This window comes from Narcine bancroftii, chromosome 5 (genome assembly GCF_036971445.1).
Source record: "Narcine bancroftii isolate sNarBan1 chromosome 5, sNarBan1.hap1, whole genome shotgun sequence".
NCBI lineage: Eukaryota > Metazoa > Chordata > Chondrichthyes > Torpediniformes > Narcinidae > Narcine > Narcine bancroftii.
The window spans coordinates 192347443-192364221 of NC_091473.1; the positions used below are offsets into that span (position 1 = coordinate 192347443).

The window sequence follows — 16779 nt, forward strand, 5'->3', positions numbered from 1 at the left end:
AGGAAAGATCCTCCCAGATAGTGACTCCCAAGAAGTTAAATTTGCTTGTCCTCTCCGCCTCTGATCCCCCCAATGATCACTGGATCGTCCACCTCTGGCTTTCCCTTCTTGAAGTCAACAATCGTCTCCTTGGTTTTGGTTGTTGCCAAGATTTCAGTCTCCCTCCTGTACGCTGACTCATCTCCTCCTTTATACAACCCACTAATAGAGGTCTATAAGATTCTGAGAGGCATAGATAAGGTGGACAGTCAGCACCTTTTCCCCCAAGCCTGGAATAGCAAACACCAGAGGACGTCTGTACAATGTGAAGGGAGGGAAGTTTAAGGGAGACGACAGGGGTAAGTTTTTTTTGCACAGAGAGTTGTGGGGGCCTGGAATGCATTACCAAGGGTGGTGGTGGAGGCTGGAACATTAGGGGCATTTAAGAAACTCTGAGATAGAAGGCTTACATCCTTTTCTGGCACAACATTGAAGGACGAAAGGCCCGTACTGGGCTGCAGTGTTCTATGTTCTGCTCTCCCCTTCCAGGACTCAGGAAGCGATCCCACCAGTGATCTCCCCGCTGCTCTCACTGAACCAGGACCCCCATGGCAAAGCTGATCCTGCTGCTAGCCCTGGCCCATGGCTTGTCCGTGACCTTCGCTGGCCCCATCTACTACACGTCGCAGGGAGGACACTACACCGAGGACGTCAGGCATCACGTCCGAGGTGACCAAGGTAGAATTGCCACGTCCCCCCTGCCTGATGGCCCAGCTCCACCGAGACCTCAAGGTCCGAATCGCCTTTATTGCCCAACGATGCTCCTTGCATTACACCCTGCGAAGTTGAGCAGAAGAAGCCTGCTCAGCAACTAGGCTATCCCCTCGCCCCATCGACCCCAGCTACCCCCTCGCTGATCGAGAACCAGCCCACCGGGTACATTGTGTCCTGAAAGTGGCTGTTGGGGACTGGGGAGTTGTGAGACAACACTCCGAGTATTGTATACAGTAGACAGGGTGGTGACGAAGGTGTTTGGGATCAGTTGGATCTCTGAGGACAGGAGTCACCATAAGACAAATTGGAAGAGAAATAGGCCATTCAGCCGATCAAGTAGGCACACCATTCAATCATGAGCTGATCCATTTTCGCATAGCCTTCTCCCCAGAACTTTTGGTGCCCTGGTTAATCAAGAACCTGTCCATTTCTGCCTTCAATACACCCCATGACCTGGCCTCCACAACCACCTGTGGCAACAAATTCCACAGATTCATCACCCCCAGCTGAAGAAATTCCTCCCCATCTCTGTTCTAAGCGGTCGCCCTTCAATCCTGAAGCTGTGCTCTCTTCTCCCAGCATGGGGAACAACTCTTCTACATCTACTCAGTTCACACTTTACAACAGTCGAATGATATGCCCCTCATTCTCCTAAATTCCAATGAGCATGGACCAAGTGCTGTTACAACATGTCAGTGACGCCATGCTGTGTGCAGTTCAACCATGATTTTGGAGAGAAATTTTTCCACAATCTTTTCACATGCATGCGACCCCTGATTATAAACAGTTCCACCTCCCCTCCCTACTCTGGTTACCCTGTGTGACCCTGAAAGTGTGCGATGGGACGGTGTGGAGGGAGCTTCACTCTATGTCTGACCCTACGAGTGTGTAATGGAATGGTATAGAGGAGGCTTCACTCTTTCTGGGAGTGTGCGACGGGACGGTGTGGAGGGGGCTTCACTCTTTCTGGGAGTGTGTGGCGGGATGGTGTGGAGGGAGCTTCACTCTGTGCCTGACCCTGGGAGTATGTGATGGGACAGTATAGAGGCTTCACTCTTTCTGGGAGTGTGTGTTGGGACAGTGTAGAGGGATCTTCAATTTGTGCCTGACCCCGGGAGTGTGTGACGGGACGGTGCGGAGGGAGCTTCACTCTGTGCCTGACCCCGGGAGTGTGTGAAGGGACGGTGCAGAGAGAGATCTCTGAATTTAATCCCTGCTCGCCCTCGACTCAGGATCCTGCGATGAGGTTGCCCCTAATCCCTGTGCCTCTCGTTTGTCCCCGCGCAGCAGTGCTGGGGACTGTCCAGTACCTGGAGAACTCGGGACCAAGTGTGGTGACCTCCCGGCGAGGAGCCAACGCCACACTGCCATGCCGCCTGCGGTTCGTGCCCAGCGGTTACCGGGTGAAGTGGGTGAAGATGAACAGCAGGCCGCGGGAGAACGTCGTGCTGGTGGGCAACAGTGGGCAGCAGAAGGGGTATGGCGAGTTTGCCAAGAGGGTCCGGCTCCGCAGGTTAGACAAGTACGATATCTCCCTGCTTCTGCTCGACGTCAGGCTAGAAGATGCCGGAAGGTTCAAGTGTGAGCTCATCAACGGTGTGGACGATGAGTCTGCGGAGCTTGAACTGCAATTGGAAGGTAGTAACCTCCCTCCTCACATCTCCAATGCCCATCTCCCCTCGAGAACCATCTATAATACAATGGTAAATAACCCACCAACCTGCAACCCTCACTGTCACAGTTACCCATCTCTGGCACCTACACCTTCCCTGTCTCTACAACTTCCTCTGTCCTAGACAGCCCACTCTGTCTCTGTAACCCCCTCAATCCCCTACACCCCTGCCTGTCTCCGTAACCTCCTCAATCCTCTACACCCCTCCCCATCTCTGTCACACCCTAGGGTCCCCTACACCCCTCCCTGTCTCTGTAACCCTCAATCCCCTCCACTCCTTCCTGTCTCTGTAAAGCTCTCCAGTCCCTACACCCCTCCCTGTCTCTGTAACTCCTCCCCAATCCCCTATATCCCCCCTGTCTCTTTAACCCTCTCCAGTCCCCTGGATTCCTCTCTGACTCTGTAACCCCCTCCGGTCCCCTCCCTGTCTCTTTAACCCTCTCCAGTCCCCTACACCCCTCCCTGTCTCTGTAACCCCCCTCAATCCCCTATATTCCCCCTGTCTCTTTAACCCTCTCCAGACTCCCAAACCCCTCTCTGTCTCTGTAATTCCTTCTGGTCCATCCTCTCTTCCCAGGTGTGGTGTTCCCATACCAACAGAGGCAGGGCCGGTACCGATTCAATTACCAGCAGGCCGTCCGAGCGTGCGAGGGCCAGGACGCCAAGCTTGCCACCTTCCAACAGCTATTCCAAGGTAAGAGCTGGTTCTGTCAGTGAGCCGGCCCCTCCCTCACAGTGTCAAGTTGGGAGGAGCGGAGGGCGTGGGCCGAGAACATGTGCCGTCTCTCATTGGTCTCCCAGAGCCAGAACTACACGTGGCTGGGAGCTGTGGATGGGAGTTACGAGGATGTTGTGGTAGGACCTTCACCCTTCCGTTGGGTGGGATGGTCCTCCACCACCATTCACTTCCGAGTCCTTGTGGCCCGGTCTGGTTGAGGTGGTCCCCACTGCTGCAATGCCTCGCCTCTTCCCATGGAGTGGGTCAGTGATGTTGGCTGAGGGAGAAATATCTCGACCAGACCGCGGCAGGGAGATCTCCCCATTCTTCTTCAAAGGTCCCCGGGGGGCTGTTCACCTTCGTCCCAGGGTTCACCCACAATACAGTGCAACCTACTCACCGCCCATCTACCTCATGATGTGACAACCCCTCATTACTGCCCCTCCCACAGGGCGGAGCTCCCTCAGTCCTGACCCTCCCCACAGTACGAAGCTCACTCAGCATTCCCCCTCCCATGGTGGGGAGCTCCCTCAGAACTGCCCCTCCCCACAGTGTGGAGTTCCCTCAGTACTGTCCCCCACCCCACAGACTGGAGGTCCCTCATTACAGCCCCTCTCACAGTGTGGAGCTCCCTCAGTACCCATGGAACATTACAGCACAGAAACAGGCCCTTTCAGCCCTTCTAGTCTTTTATTTTGCTGAGTCCCACTGATCTGCACCCAGTCCATAGCCCTCCATTCCTTTCCCATCCGTCTACCTGTCCAAATTCTTTTTCAATTTTAAAATTGAGCCCATATTCATCATTTCAGCTGGCAGCTGGTTCCACATTCCCACCACTCTTCTGTGTGAAGAAGTTCCCCCTTTCATCCTTAACCCAGGTCCTCTGGTTTGTATCTCACCTCCCTTCAGTGGAAAAAGGCTTATCCCCCTCATAATTTTAAAGACCTCTATCAAATCTCCCCTCATTCTTCTACGTTCCATGGAATAAAGTCCTAATCTATTTAACCTTTCCCTGTAACTCAGTGCCTGAAGTCTGGACAATGAACTAGTAAATCTTCTCTGCCCTCTTTCCATCTTATTGATATCCTTCCTGTAGTTTGGTGACCAGAAATGTACACAATGCTCCAAATTTGGCCTCACCAATGTTTTATACAACTTTACCATAACATCCTGACTCCTGTACTTAATACTTTGATTTATGAAAGGCCAATGTGCCAAAACCTCTCTTTACAACCGTCCACCTGTGACGCCACTTTCAGGGAATGATGCATCTGTATTCCCAGGTCCCTCTGTTCTCCTGCACTCCTCAGTGCCCGACCATTCATTGTGTACGATCTTTCTTGGTTTGTCCTTCCAAAATGCAGCACCTCACATTTGTCTGCATTAAATTCCATCTGCTATTTCACAGCCCATTTTTCCAGCAGGTTCAGATTCCTCTGCACGCTTTGAAAACCTTCCTTGCCGTCCACAACACCTCCAATCTGAAACAGCATGAGCTACCCTCCAATCCGCCTCACCCGTGGCTAAGGACATTTTAAATATTTCTGCCAAGGGCCCCTGCAATGTCTACGCCAGCCTCCCTCAAGGTCCGAGAGAATATCTTGTCGGGCCCTGGGGATTTATCCGCCCTTATTTGCTTTACGACAGCAAGCCCTTCCCCCTCTTTAATCTGTACAGGGTCTGTGACCTCACTGCTCGTTTTCCTTACTTCCCATGACACTGTGCCTGCTTCCTGAGTGAATACTGATTGAAAAAAACAATTAAGATCCCCGCCATCTCTTTTGGCCACCCACTCTGGTCATCGAGGGGCCCAATTAATCCCTTTCTATCCTTTTGCTCTTAATATCCCTGTGGAAACCCTGTAGATTTTCCTTCACATTGTCTGCCAAAGCAACCTCGTGTTTTAGCCTTCCTGAATTCTATCTTCCTTGCAATTCTACTCAAGTACATCATTTACTCCATGTTGCCTATACCTGTTATACTCTTTCTGAACCAGATCCCTCAATATCCCTCAAAAACCAAGGTTCCTTCTGCCTTTAATCCTGACAGGAACATACAAACTCTGTGTAGAGCTCGTCGAAAGAACCAAAGACTTGTTGATCCAAACCAAGGCTTTTATTAGCAAAAGACAGGAGCTCTTCACAGGAGGCCGACCAGTCTGGAATGATCTGACCTGGCTAGGGACACAACCCTTTAAGGCCCAGACAATAGGCGTGGCTTAGCTCTCAGCCAATCTCTGTAAGCACAGTCTAGATACAGTAACTATATACACTATGTACATTGGTGATAGATCTGTACTATCACATTCACCCCTTCTTGGAGAACTGACCCTGGAAAAAAAAACAAGGGAGAGAATGAAAGGAAGGAGTAAGTCAAGGACTGTAGCGGTCAGGGGGGTCTGACCATCTGGCGTGACCGCCGTGGTGCCGGGATTTTTGATCGCTGGGATGGTGTCACCAGCGGGCTCGTCGGGTGCGACTGCTCCGTCGCTCAATTCCCCAGTCGTGTTGTCGGCAGGGTGGCCCGGGTCGTTGGGGTGCTGTTGGTCCTTCTGTTGCGGCACGGGGCCTGGGGAATAAAGAGTTGGGGAAGGTTGGGTTGGGGGGTTTGCTGGGTCTACCACGTGCTGAGCTAGGTCCCGCACCGAAACAGTGTCCTCCTGCCCGTCTGGGAACTCAACATAGGTGTAATGTGGGTTCGCGTAGAGTAGAGTCACTCGGTCGACCAAGGGGTCATTCTTTGAGTGCCGGACGTGGCGTCGCAAAAGGACGGGGCCAGGGACGGTTTGCCATGCCGGAAGAGTGGTTCCTGATTCGGATTTCCTCGGGAAAAGGAACATCCTTTCGAGGGGGGTGGCATTTGTTGCAGTACATAGGAGGGAGCGGATGGAGTGTAAGGCACTAGTGAGAACCTCCTGCCAGTGAGAGGTGGGGAGACCTTTAGTCCGGAGAGCCAGTGTAACCGCTCTCCATATGGTGGCATTCTCCCTCTCGACCTGGCCGTTACCACGTGGGTTATAGCTCGTGGTCCTGCTTGAAGCGATACCACACTCCAGAAGGTACTATTGCAGCTCCGCGCTCATGAATGAGGACCCCCTGTCACTGTGGATGGAATTGGGGTATCCGAAAATGGCGAAAATACTGTGAAGGGCCTGTATCACTGAGGCGGCAGTGGTGTCTGGGCAGGGCACAGCGAACGGGAAGCGGGAGTACTCGTCGATGGCCGTAAGGATGTAGGTATTAGGGTTGGTCGACGGTAGGAGCCCCTTAAAGTCTACGCTAAGACGTTTGAAGGGGCGGGTGGCTTTGATAACGTGGGAGTTATCCGGACGGAAGAAGTGGGGCTTGCATTCAGCGCACACCGAACAGGCTTGGGTCATGGAGCGGATCTCCTCGAATGTGTAGGGTAGGTTGCGCGCCTTGACAAAGTGGGCAAACCTAGTGACCCCTGGATGACAGAGCGCCTCATGGAGTTTCTGTAGTCTGTCCATCTGTATGCTGGCGCATGTCCTCCTGGAGAGTGCGTCAGGTGGGTCGTTGAGCTTACCAGGCCAGTACAGGATGTCATAGTTAAAGGTGGAGAGTTCGATTCTCCATCTGGCGATTTTGTCGTTTTTTTATCTTACTGCAAGCTCACACCAAGACACAAGAGAAACTTGTCCGCGAACTACTCTTTGCAGACGATGCCGCTTTAGTTGCCCATTCAGAGCCAGCTCTTCAGCGCTTGACGTCCTGTTTTGCGGAAACTGCCAAAATGTTTGGCCTGGAAGTCAGCCTGAAGAAAACGGAGGTCCTCCATCAGCCAGCTCCCCACCATGACTACCAGCCCCCCCACATCTCCATCGGGCACACAAAACTCAAAACGGTCAACCAGTTTACCTATCTCGGCTGCACCATTTCATCAGATGCAAGGATCGACAACGAGTTAGACAACAGACTCGCCAAGGCAAATAGCGCCTTTGGAAGACTACACAAAAGAGTCTGGAAAAACAACCAACTGAAAAACCTCACAAAGATAAGCGTATACAGAGCCGTTGTCATACCCACACTCCTGTTCGGCTCCGAATCATGGATCCTCTACCGGCATCACCTACGGCTCCTAGAACGCTTCCACCAGCGTTGTCTCCGCTCCATCCTCAAAATTCATTGGAGCGCTTTCATCCCTAACGTCGAAGTACTCGACAGCATCGAGTCCACGCTGCTGAAGATCCAGCTGCGCTGGGTGGGTCACGTCTCCAGAATGGAGGACCATCGCCTTCCCAAGATCGTGTTATATGGCGAGCTCTCCACTGGCCACCGTGACAGAGGTGCACCAAAGAAAAGGTACAAGGATTGCCTAAAGAAATCTCTTGGTGCCTGCCACATTGACCACCGCCAGTGGGCTGATATCGCCTCAAACCGTGCATCTTGGCGCCTCACAGTTTGGCGGGCAGCAACCTCCTTTGAAGAAGAGCGCAGAGCCCACCTCACTGACAAAAGGCAAAGGAGGAAAAACCCAACACCCAACCCCAACCAACCAATTTTCCCCTGCAACCGCTGCAACCGTGTCTGCCTGTCCCGCATCGGACTTGTCAGCCACAAACGAGCCTGCAGCTGACGTGGACATTTACCCCCTCCATAAATCTTCGTCCGCGAAGCCAAGCCAAAGAAGAAAGAAAGAAGAATGCTGGGTGTTGCTGAACATGAAGGAGACCGCGCGTTGATCAGTCAACAGTGTAAAGCGCCTCCCAGCGAGGTAATGCCTCCAACGACGCACCGCTTCAACTATGGCCTGGGCCTCCTTCTCGATCGAGGAGTGTCTATTCTCCGGACCCTGGAGGGTTCTGGAGAAGAAGGCTACAGGCCAACTGGCCTGGTTCAAGGTGGCTGCCAGGGCGAAGTCGGATGCATCGCTCTCGACTTGAAATGGGACAGACTCATCGATCGCGTGCAGCGTCGCAGCAGCGATGTCGGATTTGATTCGATCGAGCCGCTGTGGCTTCAGTCGAGAGGGGAAAGGAGGTGGTCTTGATAAGAGGACGCGCCTTGTCGGCGTAGTGTGGAACCCATTGGGCGTAATACGAGAAAAGGCCCAGGCAGCGTTTGAGTGCTTTCTGGGTATGGGGGGGGGGGTAAGTCCATTAGGGGACGCATGCGGTCAGGATCTGGCATGACTATCCCGTTCTCCACCACGCAACCTAGAATAGCGAATCGTGTGGTCTGGAAGACACACTTGTCTAAATTGTAAGTCAGGTTCAGCCGACGGGCAGTTTGAAGAAATTTGTCTAGGTTGGCGTCGTGGTCCTGCGTGTCGTGGCCGCAGATGGTGATATTGTCCAGATACGGGAAGGTAGCGGTTAGCCCGTTCTGGTCCACCATCCTGTCCATTTCCCGCTGGAAGACCGCGACACCATTCATGAACCCGAATGGTACCCTGAGAAATTGATATAGCCGCCCATTCGCTTCAAAGGCCGTGAATGGTCGGTCCTCGCAGCGGATCAGGAGCTGGTGGTAGGCCGAACGTAGGTCAATGATGGAGAAAATGCGGTATTGGCCGATTTGGTTCACCACATCCATGATGCGTGGCAGGGGGTACGCATCCAGGAGCGTGAAGCAGTTAATGGTCTGGCTATAGTCGACCACCATCCGTAGTTTTTCCCCGTTCTTGACAACCACCACCTGCGCTCTCCAGGGGCTTGAACTGGGTTCGATGATGCCCTCATCCAGCAATCTACGCACCTCACTCCTAATGAATTGTCTGTTTTCGTAACTATATAGCCGACTTTTGGTGGCCACAGGCTTCCAGCCAGGGGTGAGGTTTGCGAAGAGTGCTGGCGGGGCAATCCAGAGTGTGGAAAGGCCGCAGGATTGGCCCCGGGGCACGGGGGCGGGTTGCTCGGGTGCTTCGGGGGTGGGGCGATGGCAGACCGAGAGGGGGGCGTGGGGTCCCCCAAAGTGTAGGGACACCGTTCGGAACTGACGCTGGAAGTCTAATCCCAGCAACACTGGGGCGCACAATTGGGGAAGGATGAATAATTTGAAGTGGGTGACCGTTACGCCCTATACTTCCAGCGTGGCGATGCAATATCCCAGTCGAGTGCGACCTCGTCGCTAATGAGATCCTCTGGGTAGTGGGGATAATGTCAAGTCCCCAACGGAGGGCAAGATCTGGCTGGATAAAACTGTCAGTTGACCCAGAGTCAAATAAGCAATTGGTGTAGTGTCCATGCACTTTAATCAATTCCATTGCTCTGGTGAGGGGATGAGAGCATTGCTGGTTTAGTGTTATTGAAGCAGTTGACAGGGGAGTTTTGCGCGATGATGTCACGCAACGGGATGACGTAGTCAACGCTCGAGAAGCAGGTTGGAGGACCTCCCGGAAGTGCTGTTGTGGCGGCGTCAGCGGGTGAATGGTAAGTAGTGGGGTTTGTAGTTGCTCGCGATTGGCGGTGGGTAGGTCGTTGGTCGCAGCGGTCGGGCCCTGGCGGTCGTCGGCGATGGATGCTAGGGTGAGTTCCTGGTTGGCCGCGGGGGTGGCTGTGGCGGCGGTAGCAGCAGCGGTAGCATCGGCCCGGGGGGTGTCTGTGGCGGCGGCAGCAACGGCGGTAGCGTCGAGTGTTCCGCACGGGGGCGAGAGGTGAGCCAACACCATGGTTGCGAGGGTGGGCTGCCCCTTCCGGGTTCGGCGTCTCCGTGACGTCAGGCGTTGCCGTGCAGGGGAGCCCTCGCTCTCATTGGACGAGAGCTCTGGGGAAGAAGAGTTTGAATGGGATAGTGGCGATTGGGCTTCACAGGAGGCACTGTGTTTGCCGGCGGCCATTTTAAACCTACAGACTGCAGCAAAGTGGCCCTTTTTAAGGCACTTCTGGCACCTGGCTTTTCTTGCTGGGCACTGGGACCTGCTGTGTTTGTCCCTCCCGCAGAAATAACATTTTGGGTTCGCAGGGGGCAGGGTAGCAGCAGCCGACAGGCCGTCAGTGGTAGGGTAGAAGGGCACTCTACTCACATCAGAACGTGGGGTCCAGTCCCTAGAGAACTCGGTGGACTTTAAGGCTGCATCCTCCATTGTGATTGCAATCCGGGCCACGTCCTCTAGTTTTTCTACCCCTTGCTCGAGCAAGCGCAGCCTCACTTCATTCGATCAGAGCCCGGCCACATAGGCATCCCGGATGAGATCATTTGTGATCTCGGCAGCAGTTTTGTCCACACAGTTACAGTCCTTGCCCAATGCCTTTAATACTTGTAAATATGCCCTGCTGGACTTGCCGGGCTGTTGCTTCCTCGAAGCAAGCACGAGCCGGGCATGAACTCTGTTCACCGGTTGATTATACAGTTCTTTCAGCTTCCTCGACGCAAGCACGAGCTGGGCATGAACTCTGTTCACCGGTTGATTATACAGTTCTTTCAGTACCTTTATGGCTGCAGTGTAAGTGGTCTCATCCTGGATGTTCTCGTAGACTCTCAAGGACACCATAGACAGCAATGCTGTTAGACGCTGGTTATCCTCCTCCACCTCAATGAATCTCAGGAAGTTTTCAAAGTTCAGCAGCCAGAACTTAAAGGCTTTGAAGGCTGTAGCTGATCGTGGGTCGATATCAAGTTTTTCTGGCCGAGTTAAACGCTCCATCCCTTTCAAAAAAATTCTTTTTGCTAATAAAATTGTAGAGCTCGTCGAAAGAACCAAAGACTTGTTGATCCAAACCAAGGCTTTTATTAGCAAAAGACAGGAGCTCTTCACAGGTGGCCGACCAGTCCAGAATGATCCGATCTGGCTAGGGACACAACCCTTTAAAGCCCAGACAATAGGCGTGGCTTAGCTCTCAGCCAATCGCTGTAAGCACAGTCTAGATACAGTAACTATATACACTATGTACATTGGTGATAGATCTGTACTATCACACTCTGTACTCTCAAAATATCACCTCTGACAGTCTCCCACTTACCTTGCAGGTCCTTGCCGGGAAACAACTTCTCCCAATCCCACACGTTCTAGATCCTTTCTCATTTACTCAATTTAGAATCTCAACCCGACCAATCCTTCTCCATAACTAAATTGAAACTAGTGATCACTGGACCCCAAATGTTCCCCTACACATCCTGATACCTTGTCCTATCTTGTTCCCTTGTAGGAGATCCAATCTTGCACTCTCTCTGGGTGGCACCTCAATATATTGATTGAGAAAATGTTCCTGAACTCATTTGACAAACTCCAAGCCATCCAGCCCTTTTACGACATCACAACTATATTTCCTGCAGCTCTCTCCAGGTTTCCTTATCTAATTCTCGTTGACTGTTGGGTGGTCTATAATACCACCCCATAAGTGTGGACATACCTCTCCCGTTCCTCAGCTCCACCCATTTGGACGAGCCCTCTGGTCTGTCCTGCCTGAGCACGCTGCTGTGATATTTTCCCCAACAAGTAATATTTTCCACCCCTTCATCCCCACCCATCCCACAATCCCCCCAACCCCCTCCCGTTCTACCGCATCTGAAACAACAGAAGCCAAGAACATTGAGCTGCCAGTCCTGCCCTTCCTGCACGTTCAACCCGTTGACTTCTAACAGTGCATGCAATTTTCACATCTTTTCCCACCTCCTCTTCTCTATCTGCTCTGGTGTCTGCAAATCAAGTTCACACCCACCACCAAACCCTCCCATGAGCCCCCTTCCAGTTCAGATGCGAACCGACCTGTTGGAACAGGTCCCTGGAAGACAGCCCAATGATCCAGAAACCTGAAGACCTTCCCTGCACTGTATTTTCAGCCACGTGTTGAGCTGCATTATCCTCCTATTTCTAACCACACCAGCACGTGGCGCATGTGAGATTGTAACCCTACCCTGGACGCCCCATTCTTCAACCCAGCGCCCAACTCCCTGAACTCTCCTTGCAGGACCTCCTCACCCATCCTACCCATGTCATTGGTCCCTGCATTGCCGATAACATCTGGCTGCTCACCCTCCCCCCCCCCCCCCACCCCCTTGAAAATGCTTTGAACCCAATCTGAGATATCCTGGATCCTGGCATGGGGGAGGCAATGTACCATCCGGGATACTCGATCTCTTCTACAGAACCTCTTACCTGATCCCCTACCTGTGGATTGTCTCCCATCACTACAGCTTGTCTCTCCTCCGGTCTTCCCTTCTTAGCCATGGGGCCAGACTCCATGCCATAAACCTGATCACTGAGTCTTACCCCTGGTAGGTCATCCAACAGAATCCAAAAGGGTATACCAGTTATTGAGGGGCATGGCCACAGGGGTACTCTGCACTATCTGCCTGTCCCCTTTCCCTCTCCTGACCATCACCTATCTACCCTCCTCCTGCCTCCTGGGTGTCCCTGTAACTCCTGTTGTCAGGAGCTGAAGCTGGATGCACTTCTCGCAGATGAAGTTGTCAAGGATACTGCTGGTGACGCCCATTCTGTGAGAGGAGCATTCCCCTGCCTTGGCTGCCATACCCACTTTTTATGATGAGGGAAAAAAGATACAAGATAACTTAAAAACCTGTGACTACCTGCTGAATCCTTTTTGTTCAACACCTGCACCAACCCCTCAGCGTCTTCTCGATGATGACCGATCTACTACCCAGCCCCTCACTTTTATAGTGATGTTTGGGTCACCTGACCACGATTGGCCTTCACCTGTAGAACTCCCGCAGTGCGGGGCTCCCTCTGTACTGCCACTCCCACAGTGGGGTGCTCCCTCACTACCACCCCTCCCACAGTGTTGAGCTCCCTCAGTACTGCCCTTCCCACAGTGTGGAGCTCCCTTGTCAGACTCACTGGGGGAGTGGGTGGAGGTAGTTCCACACATTCTGACTCAGGGTGACGTGAAACCTCACTTTTTCGAACTGCCAGTCATCACCATAAATATACGTGTAATAGTCAAATTTTGTGGAACAAGTTTTAGGGTAAATTTAGGGTGTTACTATTGGGACCCAAATCCATAGATCTCTCAAGATGGTCACACAGGGCGATAGGACAGTTATGAAAGCTGATGGGATGCTGGGAATTGAGTCGAGAGGTGATGTTGCAACTCTACAGATCTCTGGTGAGTCCACACTGGGAGTATTGTGTCTAGTTCTGGTCACCTCATTATCAGGAAGCACGTGGAGGAGGTGCAGAGGAGATTTACCAGGATGTTGCCTGGATTAGAAATCAAGTCTTATGAGATGAGGTGAGCAGAGCTGGGACTTTTCTCTTTGGTGCGAAGAGGGGGCGAGGGGAGATTGAATGGAGGCCCACAAGATTCTGAGGGGCATAGATAAGGTGGACGGCCGGCGCCTTTATCCCAAGACGGGAGTAGCAAACACCAGAGGATGTCCGTACAAAGTGAAGGGAGAGAAGTTTAGGGGAGACATCAGAGGTAAGTTTTTTTTAAACCCAGAGAGTTGTGTGGGCCGGGGGTTGGTGGGGGAGGCTGGAACATTGGGGGTGTTTGAGAGACTCTTACGGCACATTGATGAAGGAAAAAGAGAGGGTTACAAGGCAGGGAGGGTGTGAGTTTCTTTTTGGGTGGGTTTATATGGGTCAGCACAACATTAGGGCTGAAGGGCCAGTACTGTGCTGTAATGTCCTATGCTCTTTTACGCAGGTCATATTTTTGTCTACAGTGAATAGCTGTGTTATTCGGGACGTCAGGAGTTCCAATGGATGGGCTGGTAGCCGTGATTGGGTGATTGAGGTGGTCGGGAGGTCCAGTGGGTGGACAACTGGGGCCTAGCCAAGAGTCCACGATGGGACATTGGGCTGGTGGCCAGGAATGTGTAGTTGAGGGGGTTGGGAGTTCAGATGGATGGGCTGGTGGCCAGGAATGGGTAGTTGAGGGGGTCAGGGGCTCAGATAGGTGGGCTGGTGGCCAGGAATGATCGGCTGAGGAGGTCAGGAGCTCAGATGGATGGGCCAATGACCAAGAATGGGTGGTTAAGGGGGTTGGAGGCTCAGATGGATGGGCTGATGGTTGGAAATGTATGGTCGAGGGGGTCAGGGGCTCAGATGGATGGGCTGGTGGCTGGGATTAGGTGGTTGAGGGGGTCGGGAGATCCGATGGGCGGGTAGGCAGGGCCAAAGATAGCAGGGTGGACTTACACAAAATCGACTATTGCATGCATATATATGGTATTTGGGGGTGGGGGTCCTGGCCTTCCAGCCAGGAGAAAGGGGTTGGGTGGTGGGGGTGGGGGAGGGCTGGCTCCCAGTTGTCCGGGGCTGGCGAGGGTTGGCCAGGGCTTGGCTGATGCACACTGATGGGTCATCCTGCCCCAGAGTGGCAGCGCGGGCTGGACTGGTGCAACGCGGGCTGGCTGGAAGATGGCAGCGTGCGGTACCCAGTGTCGCTGCCTCGGGAACCGTGCGGCGGGAGTCACCTACCCCCAGGCATCCGGAGCTACGGGCTGCGGAACAAGCGGCGAGACCGTTACGACGCCTTCTGCTTCACTTCCAGCATCAAAGGTAACCAGTGCACAGAGCAATCCCAGGGAGGTGCCCCCCTCCCTTCAATTCACGCATCCAGATGTCCCCCTGAGGTCTTAGGAACATTGAGCGGGGGGGGGGGGAGTGGTCGTGGCGAGGATTCTATCCCAGCCCCCATCGATGACTGGAGTTTGCACATTCCCCACTGTCACTCTAGTGCCATCCCATTTGTGGGTCGGGGGGATTAATTGGCTGGGGCGAGGAACAGCCCCAGGCTGTGCGGGAGGGGATGTTTGTAGAATAAAGCAGGGTTCAGGATGGAAGAAGGTTGATGGTCAACAGGTTCTCACTGGGCCGAAGGGAATCAAAGGATGGGGGGAGAGAGAGAATACCAATTAGGGTCAGGTGAGGGGGATGGATGGGAGAGGGGATTGGTCGAGGAGGGGGCTGGAGAATGGTGGTAGATCCAGCTGTAGCCATCAATAATGAACTGGATCTGTGCTGGTCTTGAAAGAATTAGCAGGAAGAGGATCCTGAACAGAGCCAGTATCAACTTGATGGGTAGAATGGAATCCTCTTGATGCTTGGACTTTCAGGAGGCTCTCGCAATGACTCAGTATCAAGCCTTGCCGAGTTCCCGTCTGGTGTCACCACAGCAAAGGGCCACAATGAGTTATTGGTAATGACCTGGGTGCCATCTTCCCAATTGGCCTCAGGACCACTGGTATTGGCACCTTGCGGCCAACAGGGAGCGCTGCAGCACAGTGAGGGAGACTCTGCTGCAAATCACAGGCAACACTGCCACCAGGCGGTCAGGAAAAGAGGTTGCATCTCCCACAGACAGATCCCAAGTGCCTTCCAAACCACAGTTCCTGTCCCGGGAGTGTGTGATGGGACAGTGTGGAGGGAGCTTCACTCTGTGTCTGACCCTGGGAGTGTGAGATGGGACGGTGTGGAGGGGGCTTCTCTCTATGTCTGACCCTGGGAGTGTGAGATGGGACGTTGGGGAGGGTTCTTCACTCTGTGTCTGTCCCTGGGAGTGTGTGATGGGATGGTGCCGAGGGAGCTTCACTCTGACCCCGGGAGTGTGTGATGGGACGGTGCGGAGGGAGCATTATCCCATGTCTAAGCACTTCCATTCCTGCCCAGGTTACGTCTACTTCAGGAAGAACTCCCGGATGTTCGACTACCCACGGGCCGTGAGTGCCTGTCGCAGCGAGGGGGCCACCATTGCTAAGGTTGGACAGCTCTACGCCGCATGGACCTTCTCCCGCCTGAGCCGGTGCGAGCCCGGCTGGTTGGCGGATGGTAGCGTCCGCTTCCCCATTGTGACCCCACGCTCCCAGTGCGGAGGTCCGGAGCCCGGGGTCCGCAGCCACGGCTTCCCGAGCCTGACCCAGCGCCAATATGGCGTGTACTGCTACAGGCAGGGGTAGGTTGCTCCTCTGCGTGGAGGGTTCCCCAGGCGGCTCGGCGGAGGAAGCTGGAATTCTTCCCAAGGCAGTACCTCAATCCCCACCTAATGGATCGTGGACCAAACCTGGGGAGGCCACCCATCCTCTCTCTTGTGACCTAACTCAGGCCACCTCCATTCCTGTAGCCCTCTGCCACCCACCCACCCAACCTGCCATCTACCCCCGCGGGCAGCTCACGCCTCCCCTCGTCGTGACAACAATCCGCATTTGCCCAGCACCTTCCGCCCATCCAGCTAGTGGCTGGAGACAGTGGTGGGGGGAATTCTCAAACCTTGGTCAGAGAGAGGGAACGTAGGGATTGTCTGAGAGAGGGGGAGACAGAGGGGAGAGAAAGAAGAGAGGCAGGGGAGATGGGAGAGCCCAATGGAGAGAGGGGAATAGGGGGAAATAGACAGGAAAAAACACTGTTTTGTTGGGTTGTACTTGTGCAATGCCTGTACAGTGCCAGCGATCTGGACTGAGGTTCCAATCCCGTGCTGTCTGTACGGAGTTTGTACGTTCTCCCTGTGTCTGTGTGGGTTTACCCTGGGGGGCTCCGGTTTCTTCCCACCGTTCAAAATATACCAGGTGTGTAGGTTAATGGTCGGTTGGGCAGCACGGACTCGTGGGCCAAAATGGCCTGTTACCGTTCTGCACTGTTTAAATTTAAAAATTGATGAAATGGATATATTGTCATGGATAGTGGGTAGAATAGGAAAAAGTCTGCAGACTCCGTGGTTGAGGTAAAAACACAACGCTGGGGAAACTCAGCAGGTCAAACTGCGTCCTTTATA

At 53.5% G+C, this 16779-nt stretch overlaps 1 protein-coding gene across 1 annotated transcript; it reads left to right on the top strand.

Moving 5' to 3' along the window:
* Nucleotides 1-1644: 1644 nt before the first annotated feature.
* hapln2 (hyaluronan and proteoglycan link protein 2) lies at nt 1645-16241 on the top strand. The gene is made up of 5 exons (XM_069942473.1): nt 1645-1777; nt 2041-2391; nt 3003-3119; nt 14385-14570; nt 15681-16241. Exons 1-5 carry the CDS (start codon nt 1645-1647, stop codon nt 15965-15967), a joined length of 1074 nt encoding a protein of 357 aa, XP_069798574.1. The 3' UTR covers nt 15968-16241.
* The last annotated feature ends 538 nt before the right edge of the window (nt 16242-16779 follow it).